We start from the raw sequence: 16,170 nt of genomic DNA, 5'->3' as shown, positions 1-16,170 counted from the left end.
CTTTTAAAAGAATAACAGCTAATGGAGTCCTAAATAAGTGTGATTTTGTAGCAGGAATAACCTGAAATGGTCCTTTCTGTACTTCCAATGGACTGATGTCAACTATTATTAAACTACAGGTTTTATAAAGTCCTCCACTAGACGTCTAGAGTTAAGCCAGAAGTTTTGGCTGCAATACAGGCAGTGATGAAAAACATATGAGTGGTAACAAGTCATCTTAATATCATTCTTCAGTACTAAGATGGGCTAATCTGATGCAGCACTTTACTCTGGTATCACCCACAGTGCCAGGAGGATCAAGAAGTTTGGAAGTGGAGTTTTTCTTTATTTTTACTTTCCACTTCACAGAACTCAGCTTAACTTCATTTTTGTTGTTGTTTTATTTCATGTTATTTTTTAATAAGAAATAACTGGACATAAGGATCTCAGGTGGATTATCACAGTGCTTCCTGAAGAACTACCAGACTTACAAGGTATGTCCAGTTTGAATACCTATTCTATATAAATAACAATAAAGAATTAAGCAACAGGTTGTCAGTAACTATTTGCAGATTAATAATGTCAGGCAATTTAGAGTTAGAAGCACCACTTTGTTTATAGAGCATTTGAAAATCAACTTTCCAGCTGAAATAATTCTGTATTTACTACATCTGAGCTGCAAAACAATAAAAGAGTACAGTGAATTATTTAACTATGAAAGACTTGTCAGAAAGATGTAACAACTGATCAAACTTTTTCCTCAGTTATTACAGTCTATGAAAATCTATCCTACAATTGTTCTTACAGTTACAATTCTGTGTTAGCTTTCTGTAATATTGTATTCACAATGTCTGTTTGGCTTTTTAAGTAGCTGTCTACAAAGTAATTAAAAATGACACATGGAAGAGTGAACTGTAAACAAGCTACACCCTTACAATGCTCATAGATCATAGTCAGTAATACACAAGAGACAAGCAATTTCCAAAAAGTCTAACTCTCTAAACATAACCTACTTTGTAAACATGGTATTAATTATCATATCACATAACTTCAATACTGGACTATTTCTCAGGACAGAATAATTTCCTCAGTAACCTTACTAACCCCAACATTTCCTCCTGTTTTTCTTCAGCAATTTAAGTAAATCAATAGGGTACACAAAGAGTTAAACATAAACTCCTTTTATTTCTGGAATGGGACAATGACTAATAGAACCAGAACTATTTTTAAATGCAGCTTTCAAAACAGCAATGGTCTTGCCTTTCTTTGGACAAAATCTGTCCATGGGGCAATGGTTTGTGTTATTAATGAACACAGACTTTTCACTGCCTCTATAAAGACCACCACTGTGGCATTTAAACGTTTCCTTTTCAGAAACAATGCCATAGGAAATTCACCCCTGTGCACTGGTAACAGAGGTTATTTCTAAATATAGAGGGGTTTTTAAGTCTGAAAACTTTACCTATTAACTCCTTCAGTGCCGTAACTGGTAAGACAACAAAGACCACATGCTGCAAGACTGGCATGCTACTGCCATGGGATCTAGACTTGATCTGTTTTGTTGAGGGCTTTTTTATGTACACATCCCATACTAACAATATAACTTCTGTCCTCACAGAAGGTGTTCTTCTTTCCATAATTAGTGTTGAGAATTTTTACATCACAGAACTATTGCACATTCACCCTAAACTAATACATAAAAAGTTCCTATGTTCCACATGCTGTTTGGCAATACGAGTTTTGGTAAAGACCACCATATTAGTAAGGGTAAGTATGTCCCAAACAATCAGGACAATGAATTTAGGATTCACTATATTCTGAAGTTGTATTTCCTGAAATGTCATACTTCAGGAAAGACAGTCAGCCTTACAGCATCTGTACATATAACGTATACTCTCCACATTCAGCTACCTCACTTTGCAGTGGCTAATCTTTCAGTGAAAAGGTGCTGTTTGGTAGCTCTTTCTACTGAAGGAGAAAGTAGGATTGTTATAAAGAAAACATAATGAAGAAATACATAAGCTGTCCTTGAATGCCCAGCACTTTCTCAAATTCATCTTCAATTTTCTGGTCTCTAAAAATGAGAAGGGACAAGGCTAGACTCTGTTCAAGCAACAATCATCTGTTCAAGGTTTTATTAAAGAGAATACCTGTGCCTAACAGCTTGCATATGCCAAGAATGGCTGTCCCACCTCTTGTCCTTCCCTCTCTTTCCTTTCAGTGTTTCACCCCCCTAAACCAGGCTGTTCCACCCATTCCTTTGTGCTGGCTCTGATACTCAAGATTGATTCAGTTTATTCACCCAGAAAGAATGTGTTGGGTTTTTTTCTTGCTCACATTAGTTTTATGCTGGTTTAGTGAGCTCCATCAGTTCAGCAAACAGCCTGATTGGAAGAGCTGGTATGAGAGAAATGCAACATGTCCCTAGGTGCAGAACCAGCTTCAAGTGGCAGTAGTGGACCATTAGCACAGCTGTATTTACAAACTTTCTGAAACAATTATTTCATAACATTGTCATGATACAATAATTAAAGTATTTCCAGAAAGATCACTAGGATTTTGGATTTGAGGCTTTCATTTTCTTTTCATTCTCTTACTCTTGAAGTGTAAGCATGAAGAAAGCTTTTATGAGTTCTTTGAGATGAGCTGCAACGTCAGAGCATTGCCACAGAAACATATCAACATCTATTTACTGAGAAACTCAAAAACTCATCCAGGAAAAAAACTTTAGAACCTCCATAAACTCCAGTTCTTTGGAATTCATTCTTTGGCCAATGCAAACCTGGAGTCTAACTTGAGTACCACCCCTAAGAACAAAGCCCATATATATATATATATATATATATATATATATATATATGTATATTTCTTTATTTCACTAATCAGGTTTCCTTTTGTAAAGTGACTTGCTTTCAAGATGTTTCTCTCAAAGGACTAGTATGTCATCAGTGACATATTTCAACATTGCATTACTTCTCTAGAACCATTTGTGAACAATGCACGTTTGTCAAGAGTTCAAACTGGCCACTGCTCCAATCAGCCTCAACTTTTCCACAGTTTGAAATAATAATTAGCTTTTTAAATATCTGAAATATGCAACTTGCTACAGTTTCAAGTGTGGAAACAGATTTTTAAGTTGTTTCATAGGACAACTTTCTAGCACCAGATCCAGAAAAGCATTTCAGGAATGTACATGGAACATTGGCTTTTAGATGCAGTAACACTATAAATCCAGTGCCTACCACAAACAGAAGTTAACCGACTGTTAACAGAATTCTGTATACCTGCAAGGTACAAAGTATACTAGTGTTCTGTTGTCAGACACATCTGGGGGGAAGAAGTCACTGCATTCTTTTTTGAGAGTGCAATCTATATACTGTTATCTTTTTACTTTTTATACACCCTGAACCACACACAGTTATGCTGTGCATACACAGCATTTTAGTGCTGTTAAGAACCATTCACAAGAAACATCGAAATGACCTTGTACGGAAAAAAACAATGCAAAAACCTCAGAGTTTTGAGTAAGCCAACACCCTTGTACAAACCAGAGCACTCCTTCTCCTGCTATTGAGACCAGAGACAAAATGCCTACATAAGGACATTTTTCAGCCATAAACAGATCAGCAAGATTTAATTAGGTGATGGAACAAGAACTGACATCCATTTAGTATTTGCCTAAAGAGGTCTATGATAGCCTAAATAGAAACATCTTTATAAACAGGATATACATAATAAAATTTACAGCACCTCCTGTTGGTTTGCACAGCAAACTGTAGTATCCAAACAATAACCCGAATTTGGCTTCAGAGGGGAACAAGGCAGAGCTGAGCACTGAATTTACAGTCTTTTCTCACAGAGTAGCAAAACATCCTGTGGTAATTCTGTCTTCCCTTGTGTCTAATTTTATAGGAGTATTGGTCAATAAAGTAATCTTTAGAATAACACCAGAGCATGTAGAAAATATCCAGGGGTCCCTTCCAACCCATACTATTCTATGATTCATCACCATTACTCAGGTAATACACTTTACTGTAATTAAAGACTGGACTCCTGGTTTTCCCAGCCAGGTGTGGCTAAAAGAAATCTGGTAAAATTAGAACTTCAAGAAGCAGAATTGAATTAAATTGAATGAACAGCTGTAATGTGGCAGGATCAGCCATTTTTTTCTAAATGCAAATCTACTTTGTAAGTCCTTTGTAACTTGTGTACTCTTCTCAGTAACTTCAGGAAAAAGACATGGGGTTTTCTGCTTTGAAGGTGCTCAAGCTGATCCAGCATCTTTCTGTCTTCCAGATCAAAGTACCTTTGATTACAGATGAAACATACTTCCAAACTATAGATAATCTAGAAAACTGATGGGGCTTATGGCAATAAATTCAAGCATGACACATAATTACATCCTATCAGCTAGACTAGCTGTCATGTACAGGCCCCATGACAACAAAGCTATGTCAGAAAAAAAACCAGCAACACAACACTTTCATTGAAAAAATAGCCATTCAAATGTATTGGCTTTCAGTCCTATTCTAGGTGCAATTTATGTTACTGATTTCAAAGAATATGGATTCATAAGTTCTTGTCAGAGAAAAGAGCCTTTGTCAAATAAAAGTCAATGCAAACCTGCTTCCATACAAAGGTGACCTTCTATCAATAGCAGTAATAAACAGCAGACTAGGAAATGGGAAAGCTGTTGTCAGGACTGAAAACTCTGTTTTTCCAGATTGATCATAGAATCAGGTTAGATAAGACCTTTAAAATCAATCAAGTCCACCTGTTATCCCAGGACTGCCAAGTCCACAACTAAGCCATGTCACTGAGGGCCTCATCTACACCATTTTTTAACACTTCCAGAGACAGTGAATAGTGTCACAGACTGGTTTGCATTGGAAGGGACCTTAAAGCTCATCCAGTTCCAACCCCTTCCCCTAGACATCTTACACTAGGCCAGGCTTCCCCAAGCCCTATCCTGTGTGGCCTTGGACACTTCCAGGGATGGTGCAGCCACAGCTTGTAAGGGCAGAGCAGAAGTTCACTTAGAAGTGTTCAGGAGACAGGATAACACGTGTTTAGGTTGTATCCTGATGAGAGCATTTTCTGTATTGCTAATCAAGTATCTCTCAGTTTTCTAGATGCAAGCAATGCACATGTGTCCATGCATCGCATTAAAATGTTTTTTTCCATCAAAAATGAATAAATGACATCCACTTCCAAGTTCTGGTAAAATTTACTACAAAAATTACACCTGCAAGTTATGAAGCAAATGATGATACTATGTTTTTAGGCTCAACTAAAAAATGTTGATATGACATTAATGTCTAATGAATTTCCTTAAGTATTTTATTATATAATTTATAATAATGATTTTTATTTTAAAGACTTTTTTATAATCATCATCCTTCATATACTGATTAAACCTTAATATTCATAACAGACTGATTCTCAGGACCAGAGGCTGTAGCAGTGGATGAAGTAAATAGTTCAATACCTTTAATTTGCTGTTTCACATTCACTGATTCTTGTGTTTGAGTGTTCTGTTTGTTTATTTTCCTCTCCAAGATTGGCTATCCCGATTAAGAAGTTATGAAAGAATACACACTCCTCCTCTTCTTGGCTTTGTGCTCTGCCAAACCTCTCATTGGTCCTTCATATTTTACACTAAAGAATATGATGCTCCAAGATATGGAAGAAGATGATGATGATGACGATGACAATTCTCTGTTCCCAACCAGTGAACCAATTATACCACTGATTCCTTTTGATTTATTCCCAGTATGCCCCTTTGGATGCCAGTGCTATGTGAGAGTTGTCCACTGCTCTGACCTAGGTAAGAATGAAGTTGTGTGTTTGTTCTTTACTGGACCCTCCTTTGAAGGATTTGCTTTTTAAAAGGTGACTCCTACAGCTCCATAAATCACCTACATTCTTATATTCCTGCAACAGTAATTTTCCAAAGGAGCTTACATTTTTTCAATTAGGCTTGCCAACCAGACCCAGCTTGTGTCCAGCAGCTAATCTGTGCCCAGCACTTTCTACAATATGAATGTTTTCCCAGTTCATGGGAAAAAACATCACAGGTAACATTTTAACAGAAGGCAAATCTGCTGCTGTGACTGTTGCATATATATACTAGTCCCTAAATACAAACTCATTATTAATTGTGACAATTTAAATCGGTGTTTGTCAAATTTTCCCCATGATTCAAAGTAACCAAAGGTCTATGCTCCTGTCACTTGCACAATGACAATGACATTCATTCTCATCACAGCTCTGCCACCAGCTTAAACTCAGTCCTAGGCTCCTCATATCTTAGAAACATTGACTGAATGTATAAATTTGCTTGTGTTTTTGTTTGTTTGGGTTTTTTTAATGTGTCATTATTAAGGTATGAAAATAAATATTTCTGACAAAAATAAACTGTGATTATTGCATCTACTTTAGATTGCAAACTGCTTTACTTAAGTTCACATGGAAAAAAAACCCTATAAACAGACTTCATCTTTAAATAACTGTAACCCATTAATTAAAACATAATTGTTGATAAACTGGATCAGCATGTAGCATTTGATGCATCAGCTTTTCCACTGCAAAGAAAGTTGCTAGTTTCCTGCTAATTCAGGATCACAGATGGCATAAACTGAAGTAGTTTTGTAACTCAACAGTGAACTGGACTGAGGGATTTATTCAACTGGTAGTTAATTACTAGCTACTGGTTGCTACCAAGAACATATTTTGCAGGCGTGACCTGCAACCCTGCCAGTACGATAGGATAGGGCAGTGCAGGAGTGGAAAGGAGCAGTTAAGCACTGAGCAGAAATCCCTTAAAGCCACTGCAACAGCCCTGCTCCTCAACAGAGGACCACAGCCCCAGGTTCTCCAAAGGCTGCTTTCTCCAGGGACTTGATAATACAGCAGTTTCCCTATAGAACAACCTGTGCTCTGAGCTCACATATTTCATGGATATAAAGAGCCTGGAATGAGCACCCACCTTCAAGATTTTCATGGTCAAGGGTGGAAGCAGTTCCTCCTGAAGCTATCCACACATTTTTATCATACATTCTCACATAATTAGTTCTTCTCATTGTCAAATGTTGCCTTCTATCTTTTGCTTTACGACACTTTGCATTTTCTTTCCCATCACAATCATCAACAACCTTACTGTGTTTGGTGTTTAGCAATTAATTTCTTTGGACTTATGTACAGGCACATAATGTTTCTGTCACATACTTCAACAGGTTTGACATCAATACCTCGCAACATTCCACCAGATACACGAATGATTGACCTTCAGAACAACAAAATTAGAGAGGTCAAGGAAAATGATCTCCAAGGACTCACGTCGCTTTATGTAAGCTTGCTATTTTCTGAGTTTAAAACCCTATTTAGCAGTATAAAATATTCTGATACTTTTAAAATACATTTTTTTTCTTCTCCAGTAATAGCCATAAAAATACAGGCTAATGCCTGCAGTATTTGACTGCTCCCACCTAGTAAGAAGCAGATTTCTTTGAGCTGTAAGAACTATGACACTTCCTATAACATCCAGGAAATGTACTAAAAAGATACTCAAGATTTCTTCACTCCTTAGCATGTAGAGACAGGCTTAGAATAAGTGGCAACTGATAAATCTAAACGTTTACAGTACACAACAACACTATAATGATTTTTTTTTTATCATGAAAGAAAATCAGAGACTCTCAGAGTCTTGGAAAGGAATATTAAATCTGTTCTGGAACACTTATCTCCATAGGATGTCACTCTAAATCCAGTCTGAACAAATACTGACAATTTTAAAACCTTTTTTTTTGTAAGAATGACAAATCTGCTCCACACGTTAGAGCAAGTTAATGACATTTTCTACCTCATTAGGAAGACATGAAACACACCACAATAAAACAAACTCCTGCTCAATCATGTTTGGTTTCTAAGCAAGAACTGACAATTTATCAGATCTAAGCATCTCAGAATCAGCGTCTTAATCATTATGGGCTAAGCTAGGATAGAAAAAATAGGAACCATATAAATTCACAGTTTGCAACAAAGTTTCCACTCCCCTCAAGCCTCTCATGGTCTTACCAGCAAGTCAGGGGTAAACACACTAATAGTGGTTCATGTTCAGTATAAAAGATCTTATAGAAACTATCCTCCAGTCACTGCTAAAGACACTGGACTACCTTAGCAACCACCACATTATACAGCAGAGTCACCACTTAATTATGCAATGACTGCAAACTTGGAGCTGTTTTGATTTTTCTCATCAGCTAATTTGTGGCAAGAGCTAACAAACTTCTACTGAAAGCAAAGTTTACTTTGTACATCTTGTCTGAGTACCAGACTGTTTAGCAAAGGAACAGATGGCAACTTGGATTAGGAAGGAGAATTTCCTGTGTATTTCCTTAAGCTATCCTCATTTTTTCCAGGGGGGGGAAAAATAATTAATTCTGTTTCACTTTAATTTCCCCTCCCTCCTCCTTTCCCCCTCCCATTTCAGAAAGCAGAGACTTACCAACAGCTCAAAGTAAAAAAAGAACATTTATTAGTCTAGGAATGGAAATGCAAAGATGTGATTTGACACGCAAAATAATCTCAGATGAATCATATTTTGCTGTCTGTAGTAACTCATTACAAGTTCTCTGATAAAACACTGCAGCCAAGAACAAGTAACTGTCCCAAAAAAAGGACTAGTGTACTGTACAGAAGAGACTTAAGTCCAGAAGTTGAGAAATTATGGCAAATAAGATACAAAAATTCATGTGTGTCTAAGTCATATATGGACATTAAGGAAATTCAGATTAAAACCCTGTTATTTTGCAGTATTATGCTGAAATAAGAGATGGAATTCTGGGTTTTGAGAATTTGTCTGCATTAAGGAACATCAACAACAGAATATAATCCTGACACAATCCTACAAAGTATATGATGACAAACATGTTTTTGCTAGTTCTTCCCATTGCCCACTAGCACCTTGTCAGCTCTGACTAGTTTTTCTCTACCTTCTAGTTGATGGTCCAGCTTTCAGGCTCTTCCCCCCCCTGCCTCCTCCCCAGTCAATTGAAATGCCTAAAGTGCATTTCAAAAGCCATAAGTGCTAATGTTTGGTATGATGGAAAAATAAAATCTTTAAAATACTTAATTTTAAGCTTATATAATCAAATTCATGACTGGAAATTCATAGTCAATGATCCTGCATAAAGAATTTTTCTTTGTATTTCTCTTCCCATCTCTCCTAGGCACTGGCTTTGAACAACAATAAAATAACCAAGATCCATCCAAAAGCTTTTCAACCAACAAAGAGGCTACGACGACTGTATTTGTCTCACAACCAGCTAACTGAGATTCCAACAAATCTACCAAATACTTTGGCAGAGCTCAGAATTCATGCTAATAAGGTTAAGAAAATCCACAAGGATGCGTTTAAAGGAATGAAGTCTCTACATGTTTTAGGTAAGTCCAATTAAGTAGAAAAGAAAATGTCTTTACCGAAACTGTAACTTACTATATATAGTTTTCATTCAACCATTTCCAGTGTACAACTTTTTAAGAGATCTCCAAGCTGTGGAAGTGATCTTCCATGATTTAATTACTATGTATCCTCACAGCCTTTCTTCAACTGAAAGCTGTAACCTCCACCCCTCTGAATAGGTAATCCAAGCTAAATATTAATTAATGCTTAGAACACCAGAAGTCAGAAATAAAATTAAATCAGATGTTTATAACTTAGTCAAACATACATAGAAATCCTATGCCATAAAGACCTCTTTTTGTCTTTTTCCCATGGACAGAAATGAGTGCAAATCCTCTTAACAATGATGGAATAGAGCCAGGGGCTTTTGAAGGAGTAAATATCTATCATATCAGAATTGCAGAAGCGAAATTAACTTCAGTTCCTAAAGGTATGCTGTTTTGCTTGTCCTGTTCTATTTTACCTATACCAGTACACTCCTAAATAAAATGCTTCAACATCTGTATGATTACTAAAATGTTCATAAATTCTGTATGGTATTTCTTATTTCTATCAAATCACCTACTACTCTATTTTTCTTTTTGTACTTGGAGTCCAATTGAATACCCCCAAAAGTGTGCACATATGTGCAGGCACATGCACACTCCCACAAGCAGTGCACACACACTCGCTTCCCAGCCTTCTCTCTGTTAAGAGGTCCACTCCCCTAACATCCAGAGACTTTTCAGGAGAAGCAATGTGAAGTAAATCATAGATGTCACTTCACATCTTATACATTAGCCTCTCAAAAATCCTTGGAAAGGATAAACCCCCTGATATTTGATCATAATGGGTCATCAGAGATACAAAATTCCCACTTTCTTTATGCATTTAAAATCTCTAACTTGAATTTTGAATGTTTCAAGTGAGACTGTAGCTCAAATATGCTCTGCAATATGACCACCATAATGCAATACCCAACACAGCATTTTATACATCTTTTGATGAGGTCTTGCTAAGTAAAATTTAACTGCTAATTTCAACTGCTCAAAAATACTAGCTATGAGAAAAAGGGAACAAAAAATGACGGGGCTTTGAGCAACCTGCTCTAGTGGAAGGTGTCCTTGCCCATGGCAGATGGTTGGAACTGAATGAGCTTTAAGGTACCTTCCAATCCAAACCAGCCTATGATCTGCATTATATCATTCATCAGGTTACAAGGGAACTAAATACTTGCCCCTGAGATAATGATTTTGGGATCATTCAGATAAATAACTTCTTATTAAATTTAATCTCTTCTTATAGACATATATATAATACAAAAGCATCCTGTAGAAGAGAATACTGAAAAACCAAAACAACCACACAACCAAAAACAAACACACAAAAAACCCCAAACCCCCCCAAGCCTCCAAGCAAACAAAATGAAAAACCAAGGAAAAAAAAATAAACCAAGCAAATCACATTAATTGTTCAGATAATGTTAAGATCAGAAACTACCTCTCTGCTTACGGTAACACACCCAAAAAAGACTTTCTTCTACTATCATCATAATAGTGTCTCCTGTCACTTAGCATCAAAAAAAACCACCAAAGATAAAATGATTCCAATTTTGTCTTTCTAAGCAGCAAGCTGGAATTTAAAGTGGGAAAAAGCCCAAACGAACAAACACCATAGCATAGCCACTGGCACAGAAAACAGACTGTAAAGCACACCAACCACTTCAGTGTTCCGAGGCTACAACAAATAACAATGGCAATGTGAGCAGTACACTCCTCAGCCATATTAGTAACACAAGCGTGGTTTCTCTTGCTTGGTGTCAGGGTGCCATCTAGACACATGCTGGTAAAACTGAACATAAGATCAGCAAATACAAATTCACACTTGTGAATGTCTTTCTCCGCCTTCACTAAAAGCATGTTGTAAAAAAGTCTCCTCCTCCCTGCCCACTCACTGACAGTTCTGAATTGGGACTATTTGGTACCATGTAAGAAAACACTCCATGTACTGGTACAGGAAAGAACATATGGAATATTTAATTTTCCTTAGAGAATTCCAAAAGCTTTCCTCCCACATTACATCTTTGGAATTTATAATAGCACAGTTTGGAACTTATGGTTACACAGCTGTTACACTGTGTGCAAGAAAATACATATCTAAAAACTGGTTCCATAGGAGCAGTATTTGGATTACCAACAGTTAGATAATTGCATATAACATAAAATTTACATCTTTAACAGGTTAACCAAAACTATATGGAAAGCTGTTATAAAGCAAGCTGACAAAATTATATCAAATTTTAGAACCCTGAATTCTTAACTTTAGCATATATTCCTTCACATCTTAATTTTCTTTCAAGATTACTATTTTAAATCAAATTATGTTGATAACTTTTATTATTTTTTATAAGTAACATACTTCTATCCAATACCCATTTCTTTTACACAGACACCATCACCCTCACCTCACCCCCCTAATTCTTCACCCAGTACTAAACACATATGAAAGAAGTTGTTTGGAACATAATAAATATTCTAACAAAAATAAGTTGTCTTACTCTTCTCATATTGCATTTGGTTTTCACCAGGACTCCCCTCCAGTCTACTGGAGCTTCATTTAGACGACAATAAGATCACAGCAATTGAAATTGAAGATTTTAACCGGTATAAAGATCTTCAAAGGTAAAACTCCCAAGCAGAATGCTTTTCTTTGATTAAAGGTCACACCTGGCAGGATCTCTTATTTGATATTTGCCAATGGGAGAAAAGAGAATTCAGAAATGTAAATGTTTTACTAAGAACTGCTGCAAATAAGACCAAACTTAAAAAAAAAAACCCACAAAAAAAAACCACTCCCCCTAGACATTCCCCTTGTTACTACACCTCTTGCCTACAGTTCTCAGTAGAAGTGTATGTGAAGAACAGCATCTCATTACTAAATGTAATTATTGTAAATTCTACCTCGTGGCACTTAGGTGTTGTGCAATAAAACATGTCTTTCATGTCATGTCTCTTAATGTGCTAGTAGTAATATGCCTCGATTAAGCATTGCCTGTATTTCTCATACTCAAAATATATGAATACTTGTGGTCATATTATTTATCAACAGAAATCTGTGCTTTTCTCTAGGCTGCTCCCTACCAGGCCCAGGCATTTTAACTCTTTGGTCACTTACCTCACAAATCACCCCCCCAAATGACATATACAGCAATGCCAACAGACTTTTGTTCTGGGAAGAGATTGCCTTTCTTGCAACTAAATCTATAGGACTTGCGAGTCATAATAGGTTTCTAATTCTAGAGAAAGCCTGAGTATACTGGAAAGAAACACTCCATACATTGAGGAATGTATCACTGTATCTACTTTGAAAATATGGCTGAGCAGCAGTGAATTTTGGATTTGGTAACAAACTACTACGAAAGAGGAACTGCTGAGCTGGTTTTAGATACCAACTTTAGTTTTTGGAAAAATGAAGAAGGAAAGGACAAACAGAGGATGGCAGGTCAAGTGGAAAGAGCAATTCCAAACTGACCGGCACGTCCACCTTCTGAATCATCTTTCCAGCAACACAAGTGTCATAGCAAAAATAAGAATAAAAATCTAACCAAAGCCTAAATTAAGGAAAATGTGGAAGTAGGAAGAAGCTAGCCCTGCTTATTTTTAAAAGACAAAGTTTTTGACTAACCTATAACTATTTTTTTATAAGACTTGGTCTTCTTTGGCTGTTTATTAGAACAACACTTTCTGTTACTGTGAGATTACACTACTTGATAAAATGGCACAATTTCTTTTACAAGCAGATTGGTTGATGTTTATCATTTTAACTCTTGCCACTAAAAGTAGAAAAACTGCATGCGAAACCAGACAGTTGCTCTCATCAGGCGAGCTGCTGTCCTTCAAGTGCAGATTGAATTAAGAAGAAAAAAAGTTTGATAGATCAGTGTTGGGGTATTTTTTCTATCAGAGGTAAGATTTCATCAACTCTCCCCAATTCCTTTGTCCGCTGTGTTTACTCCTACATATTTCAAACTTAAAAAAAAACCCCAACAAACAAAAACCAACACCCCCCCCAATCCCCAAAACAAACTAACAAACAAAAAGACACAGAAAAACCCCAACGACCCCAAAACCAAAGCATGTTTATGCTCTTCAGTGCTGTTGTGAATCTCAATTGGTCTTTAATTAAATGTTTCTTATACTATTTCTAGGCTTGGACTTGGGAATAATAAAATCAAAGATGTGGAAAATGGAAGTTTTGCCAACATACCAAGCATACGTGAAATCCATCTCGAAAAAAATAAACTCAAGAAAGTTCCTCCTGGATTACCCGACCTGAAATATCTACAGGTCATATACTAAACTTAATACAAAGTTCTGGTTGTTACAAGTTGTTTGACTTTTACACCACCATGCTGATTAGGACACAACTAAAAAGCATAACTGTCACATATATTTGTTTGCTACAGGTTTATTATATAATTATTATTTATAATTACGTATGTATAATGTGGCCTTAGCAAGGCAAAGTGGAAATTTTTCCACTCCCTTGCTGAAACATCTTAAATCCAAAGTAAATTATTCATTAGGCTGAAATGATTAAACTTTAAAATTGTTTTTAGAACTAGAAAAATTCTGCAATAAAACACTTTCAAAAGATATTTATTTCCCAGATTCTGAACTAGCAATTAAAACCATACCAGCAAATCTTCCAATATCAACTTTTCTAGAGACTACTTAAAAAAAATTATTAAAACTCTGAAGATTTACATTTTGGTAGAATGTAATACTTATTGTGAGAGAATATAATTTTTACTATAGGAGAATATAAACTACATTTTAGGAGAATGTTCAATAAGAATAGAGTCCAATTATTCTGACAACACACTGATAAAATATAACTTGTTATATATTAACAAGTATCAGGAAGTAAATATTTATTAATATTTAACACAAATTTTTAATTCCTATTACTATGAAGGCCTGTATCCAACTAATATTATAGCAAACCTCAGTTATCTATATATATGCCAATTAATGTTTATGTAATTTTCCCATTTACGTGCTAATTGATTTTACTGTTTCTTATTACTGCAGGTAGTTTTCCTCCATTCTAATCATATCGCAAAACTGGGAGTGAATGATTTCTGTCCAACAGGAAGAAGAAAGAAGAAAGCATTATACAGCGGCATAAGCCTCTTCAATAATCCTGTAAAGTCCTGGGAGGTTCAGCCTTCAACTTTCCGTTGCATTTTAGCCAGAAACAGTGTGCAACTCGGAAACTTCCTCAAGTGATAGAGAAGTTGGTCATTTCATAAAACAACTTGTCCAAATCAGTTCTACAATACTTGAAATTTGCAGAAAAATGCCAATTTTACACTATTTAACCAGTTTACAATATATTTACTATTTCAGAGATAATGAATTAGATGAAAAATATTAGTAGGATCCATGGTCAATCTACATTTGAATAATTTAAACAAAAGTCTTTATATCTTATGGAAGGACTCTTGAAACTGGAAACTGTATTTGATGTTTCCTATTATAGGTGTTAAATTCTTTACTTTGATCACATTGTTTTGACATATTCTTTCTTTTAAATAGATTCTAAAACTCAAGTGGAAGTGTCTTTTTCTATAGTAATGAATTTTTGTCTGCCAAAAAGCATTGTAAGAGAAGTTGCAAAAAGAAATTACCAGACCTCAAGGACAACTTCAAGTGCCATTTTTGATAATCAGAGAAGATGCAATAGAAAGGTACGATACTGTGAGGTCTTTTGTCCCTAATGAAAACATAGTAAGTGAGATAAAGGTAGGTTTCGTATCAAGAAATAACGGACAAAAAACCCTCTGAAAGCTTTTGGTATTTCTTCTTGCAACTTTAAGAGGGAAATGCTCTTCAGTGTTTTGCTATCAATGCAATTTGATGCATTCTGAACTTTGAAAAAGAAGGATTCAAGATTTATCATATGCTTTAAGCTTACTAGGAATTATTATTAAACTCTCTTTAGGCTGGCACAAACATTTTCTTTTATCTATAACAGTAATCATGGTTTTCCTCCTATTTTTTTTCCTCTTTTATAATTGACATCAGACGGGTTAAGAATCCCTCGTTAACATAAGTACCTTAAAATTGCTGAACACAAGCAGGTAGCTGGAGCTCAACTGCCCTGACTTCTTATGTAGGTCAGCACATAGAATTCTCAATACTGACAGTACTGTATAAAACGGATATTTTAAATACCTATTTAGTGTATATTTGCTATTGGGATTCAAAATAAATTAAATAAACTTAAAAATACTTGCATTTGTATACTTGATTACATGCTAAGTCATGTCAAAACATTCAGAGACTATAATCAAGCATGTCTGACTTCTGTAGATATTTTCTCTAGTCTTCCTTCTTCCAAATCTACATACCAAGAGGACCATTTATCACTGCTGCTCTTCCCCAAGTTCAAAATTCAATGCTTCATCTGAAGCTGTTATGGAAAATTACCCATACCAGTAGAAGGAAAACACTACAGGGAAATCAAGTAGTTTCCGATCTCTCAGCCTTTCTACTACCTCCCTATGTATTTTAAGCAATAAGTATCAAGTCTAAGATCTCATTTTTTTTTCATGTGCTTAGTCTCTTTGTATTTAATGTTTTGTTAGTACCACTATGGTTTTGAGACCCAAAATCACATGGAGAGAAAAGGGAAAGTGAGTCAAGAGAAAGCTTTTTCTGAAGAATAGTGTCTGCAATCAGAAA

General features: G+C 35.8%; 2 protein-coding genes across 5 annotated transcripts in view; one reads left to right on the top strand and one right to left on the bottom strand.

Moving 5' to 3' along the window:
- The window catches only part of CENPP (centromere protein P), a 137,174-nt gene that overhangs the window by 62,618 nt on the left and 58,386 nt on the right, over positions 1 to 16,170 (bottom strand). The gene's annotated exons all lie outside the window — the stretch shown is intronic.
- ASPN (asporin) lies at positions 251 to 15,674 on the top strand. The gene is made up of 8 exons (XM_034065928.1): positions 251 to 473; positions 5,539 to 5,806; positions 7,215 to 7,327; positions 9,210 to 9,423; positions 9,762 to 9,872; positions 12,009 to 12,102; positions 13,629 to 13,767; positions 14,515 to 15,674. Exons 2-8 carry the CDS (start codon positions 5,563 to 5,565, stop codon positions 14,710 to 14,712), a joined length of 1,113 nt encoding a protein of 370 aa, XP_033921819.1. The 5' UTR covers positions 251 to 473; positions 5,539 to 5,562; the 3' UTR covers positions 14,713 to 15,674.

This window comes from Melopsittacus undulatus, chromosome 9, assembly GCF_012275295.1.
Source record: "Melopsittacus undulatus isolate bMelUnd1 chromosome 9, bMelUnd1.mat.Z, whole genome shotgun sequence".
Taxonomy (NCBI): domain Eukaryota; kingdom Metazoa; phylum Chordata; class Aves; order Psittaciformes; family Psittaculidae; genus Melopsittacus; species Melopsittacus undulatus.
Note: the sequence above shows the minus strand (reverse complement) of the source record. Positions and strands in the feature narration are given on the sequence as shown.

Excerpts from the sequence above, each read along its gene's own strand:
- ASPN (XM_034065928.1), top strand. The coding sequence starts at position 5,563 with ATGAAAGAATACACACTCCTCCTCTTCTTGGCTTTGTGCTCTGCCAAA. Across the intron at positions 7,328-9,209 it reads AAGGACTCACGTCGCTTTAT|GCACTGGCTTTGAACAACAA; the intron begins GTAAGCTTGCTA and ends CATCTCTCCTAG. Across the intron at positions 12,103-13,628 it reads CGGTATAAAGATCTTCAAAG|GCTTGGACTTGGGAATAATA; the intron begins GTAAAACTCCCA and ends TACTATTTCTAG.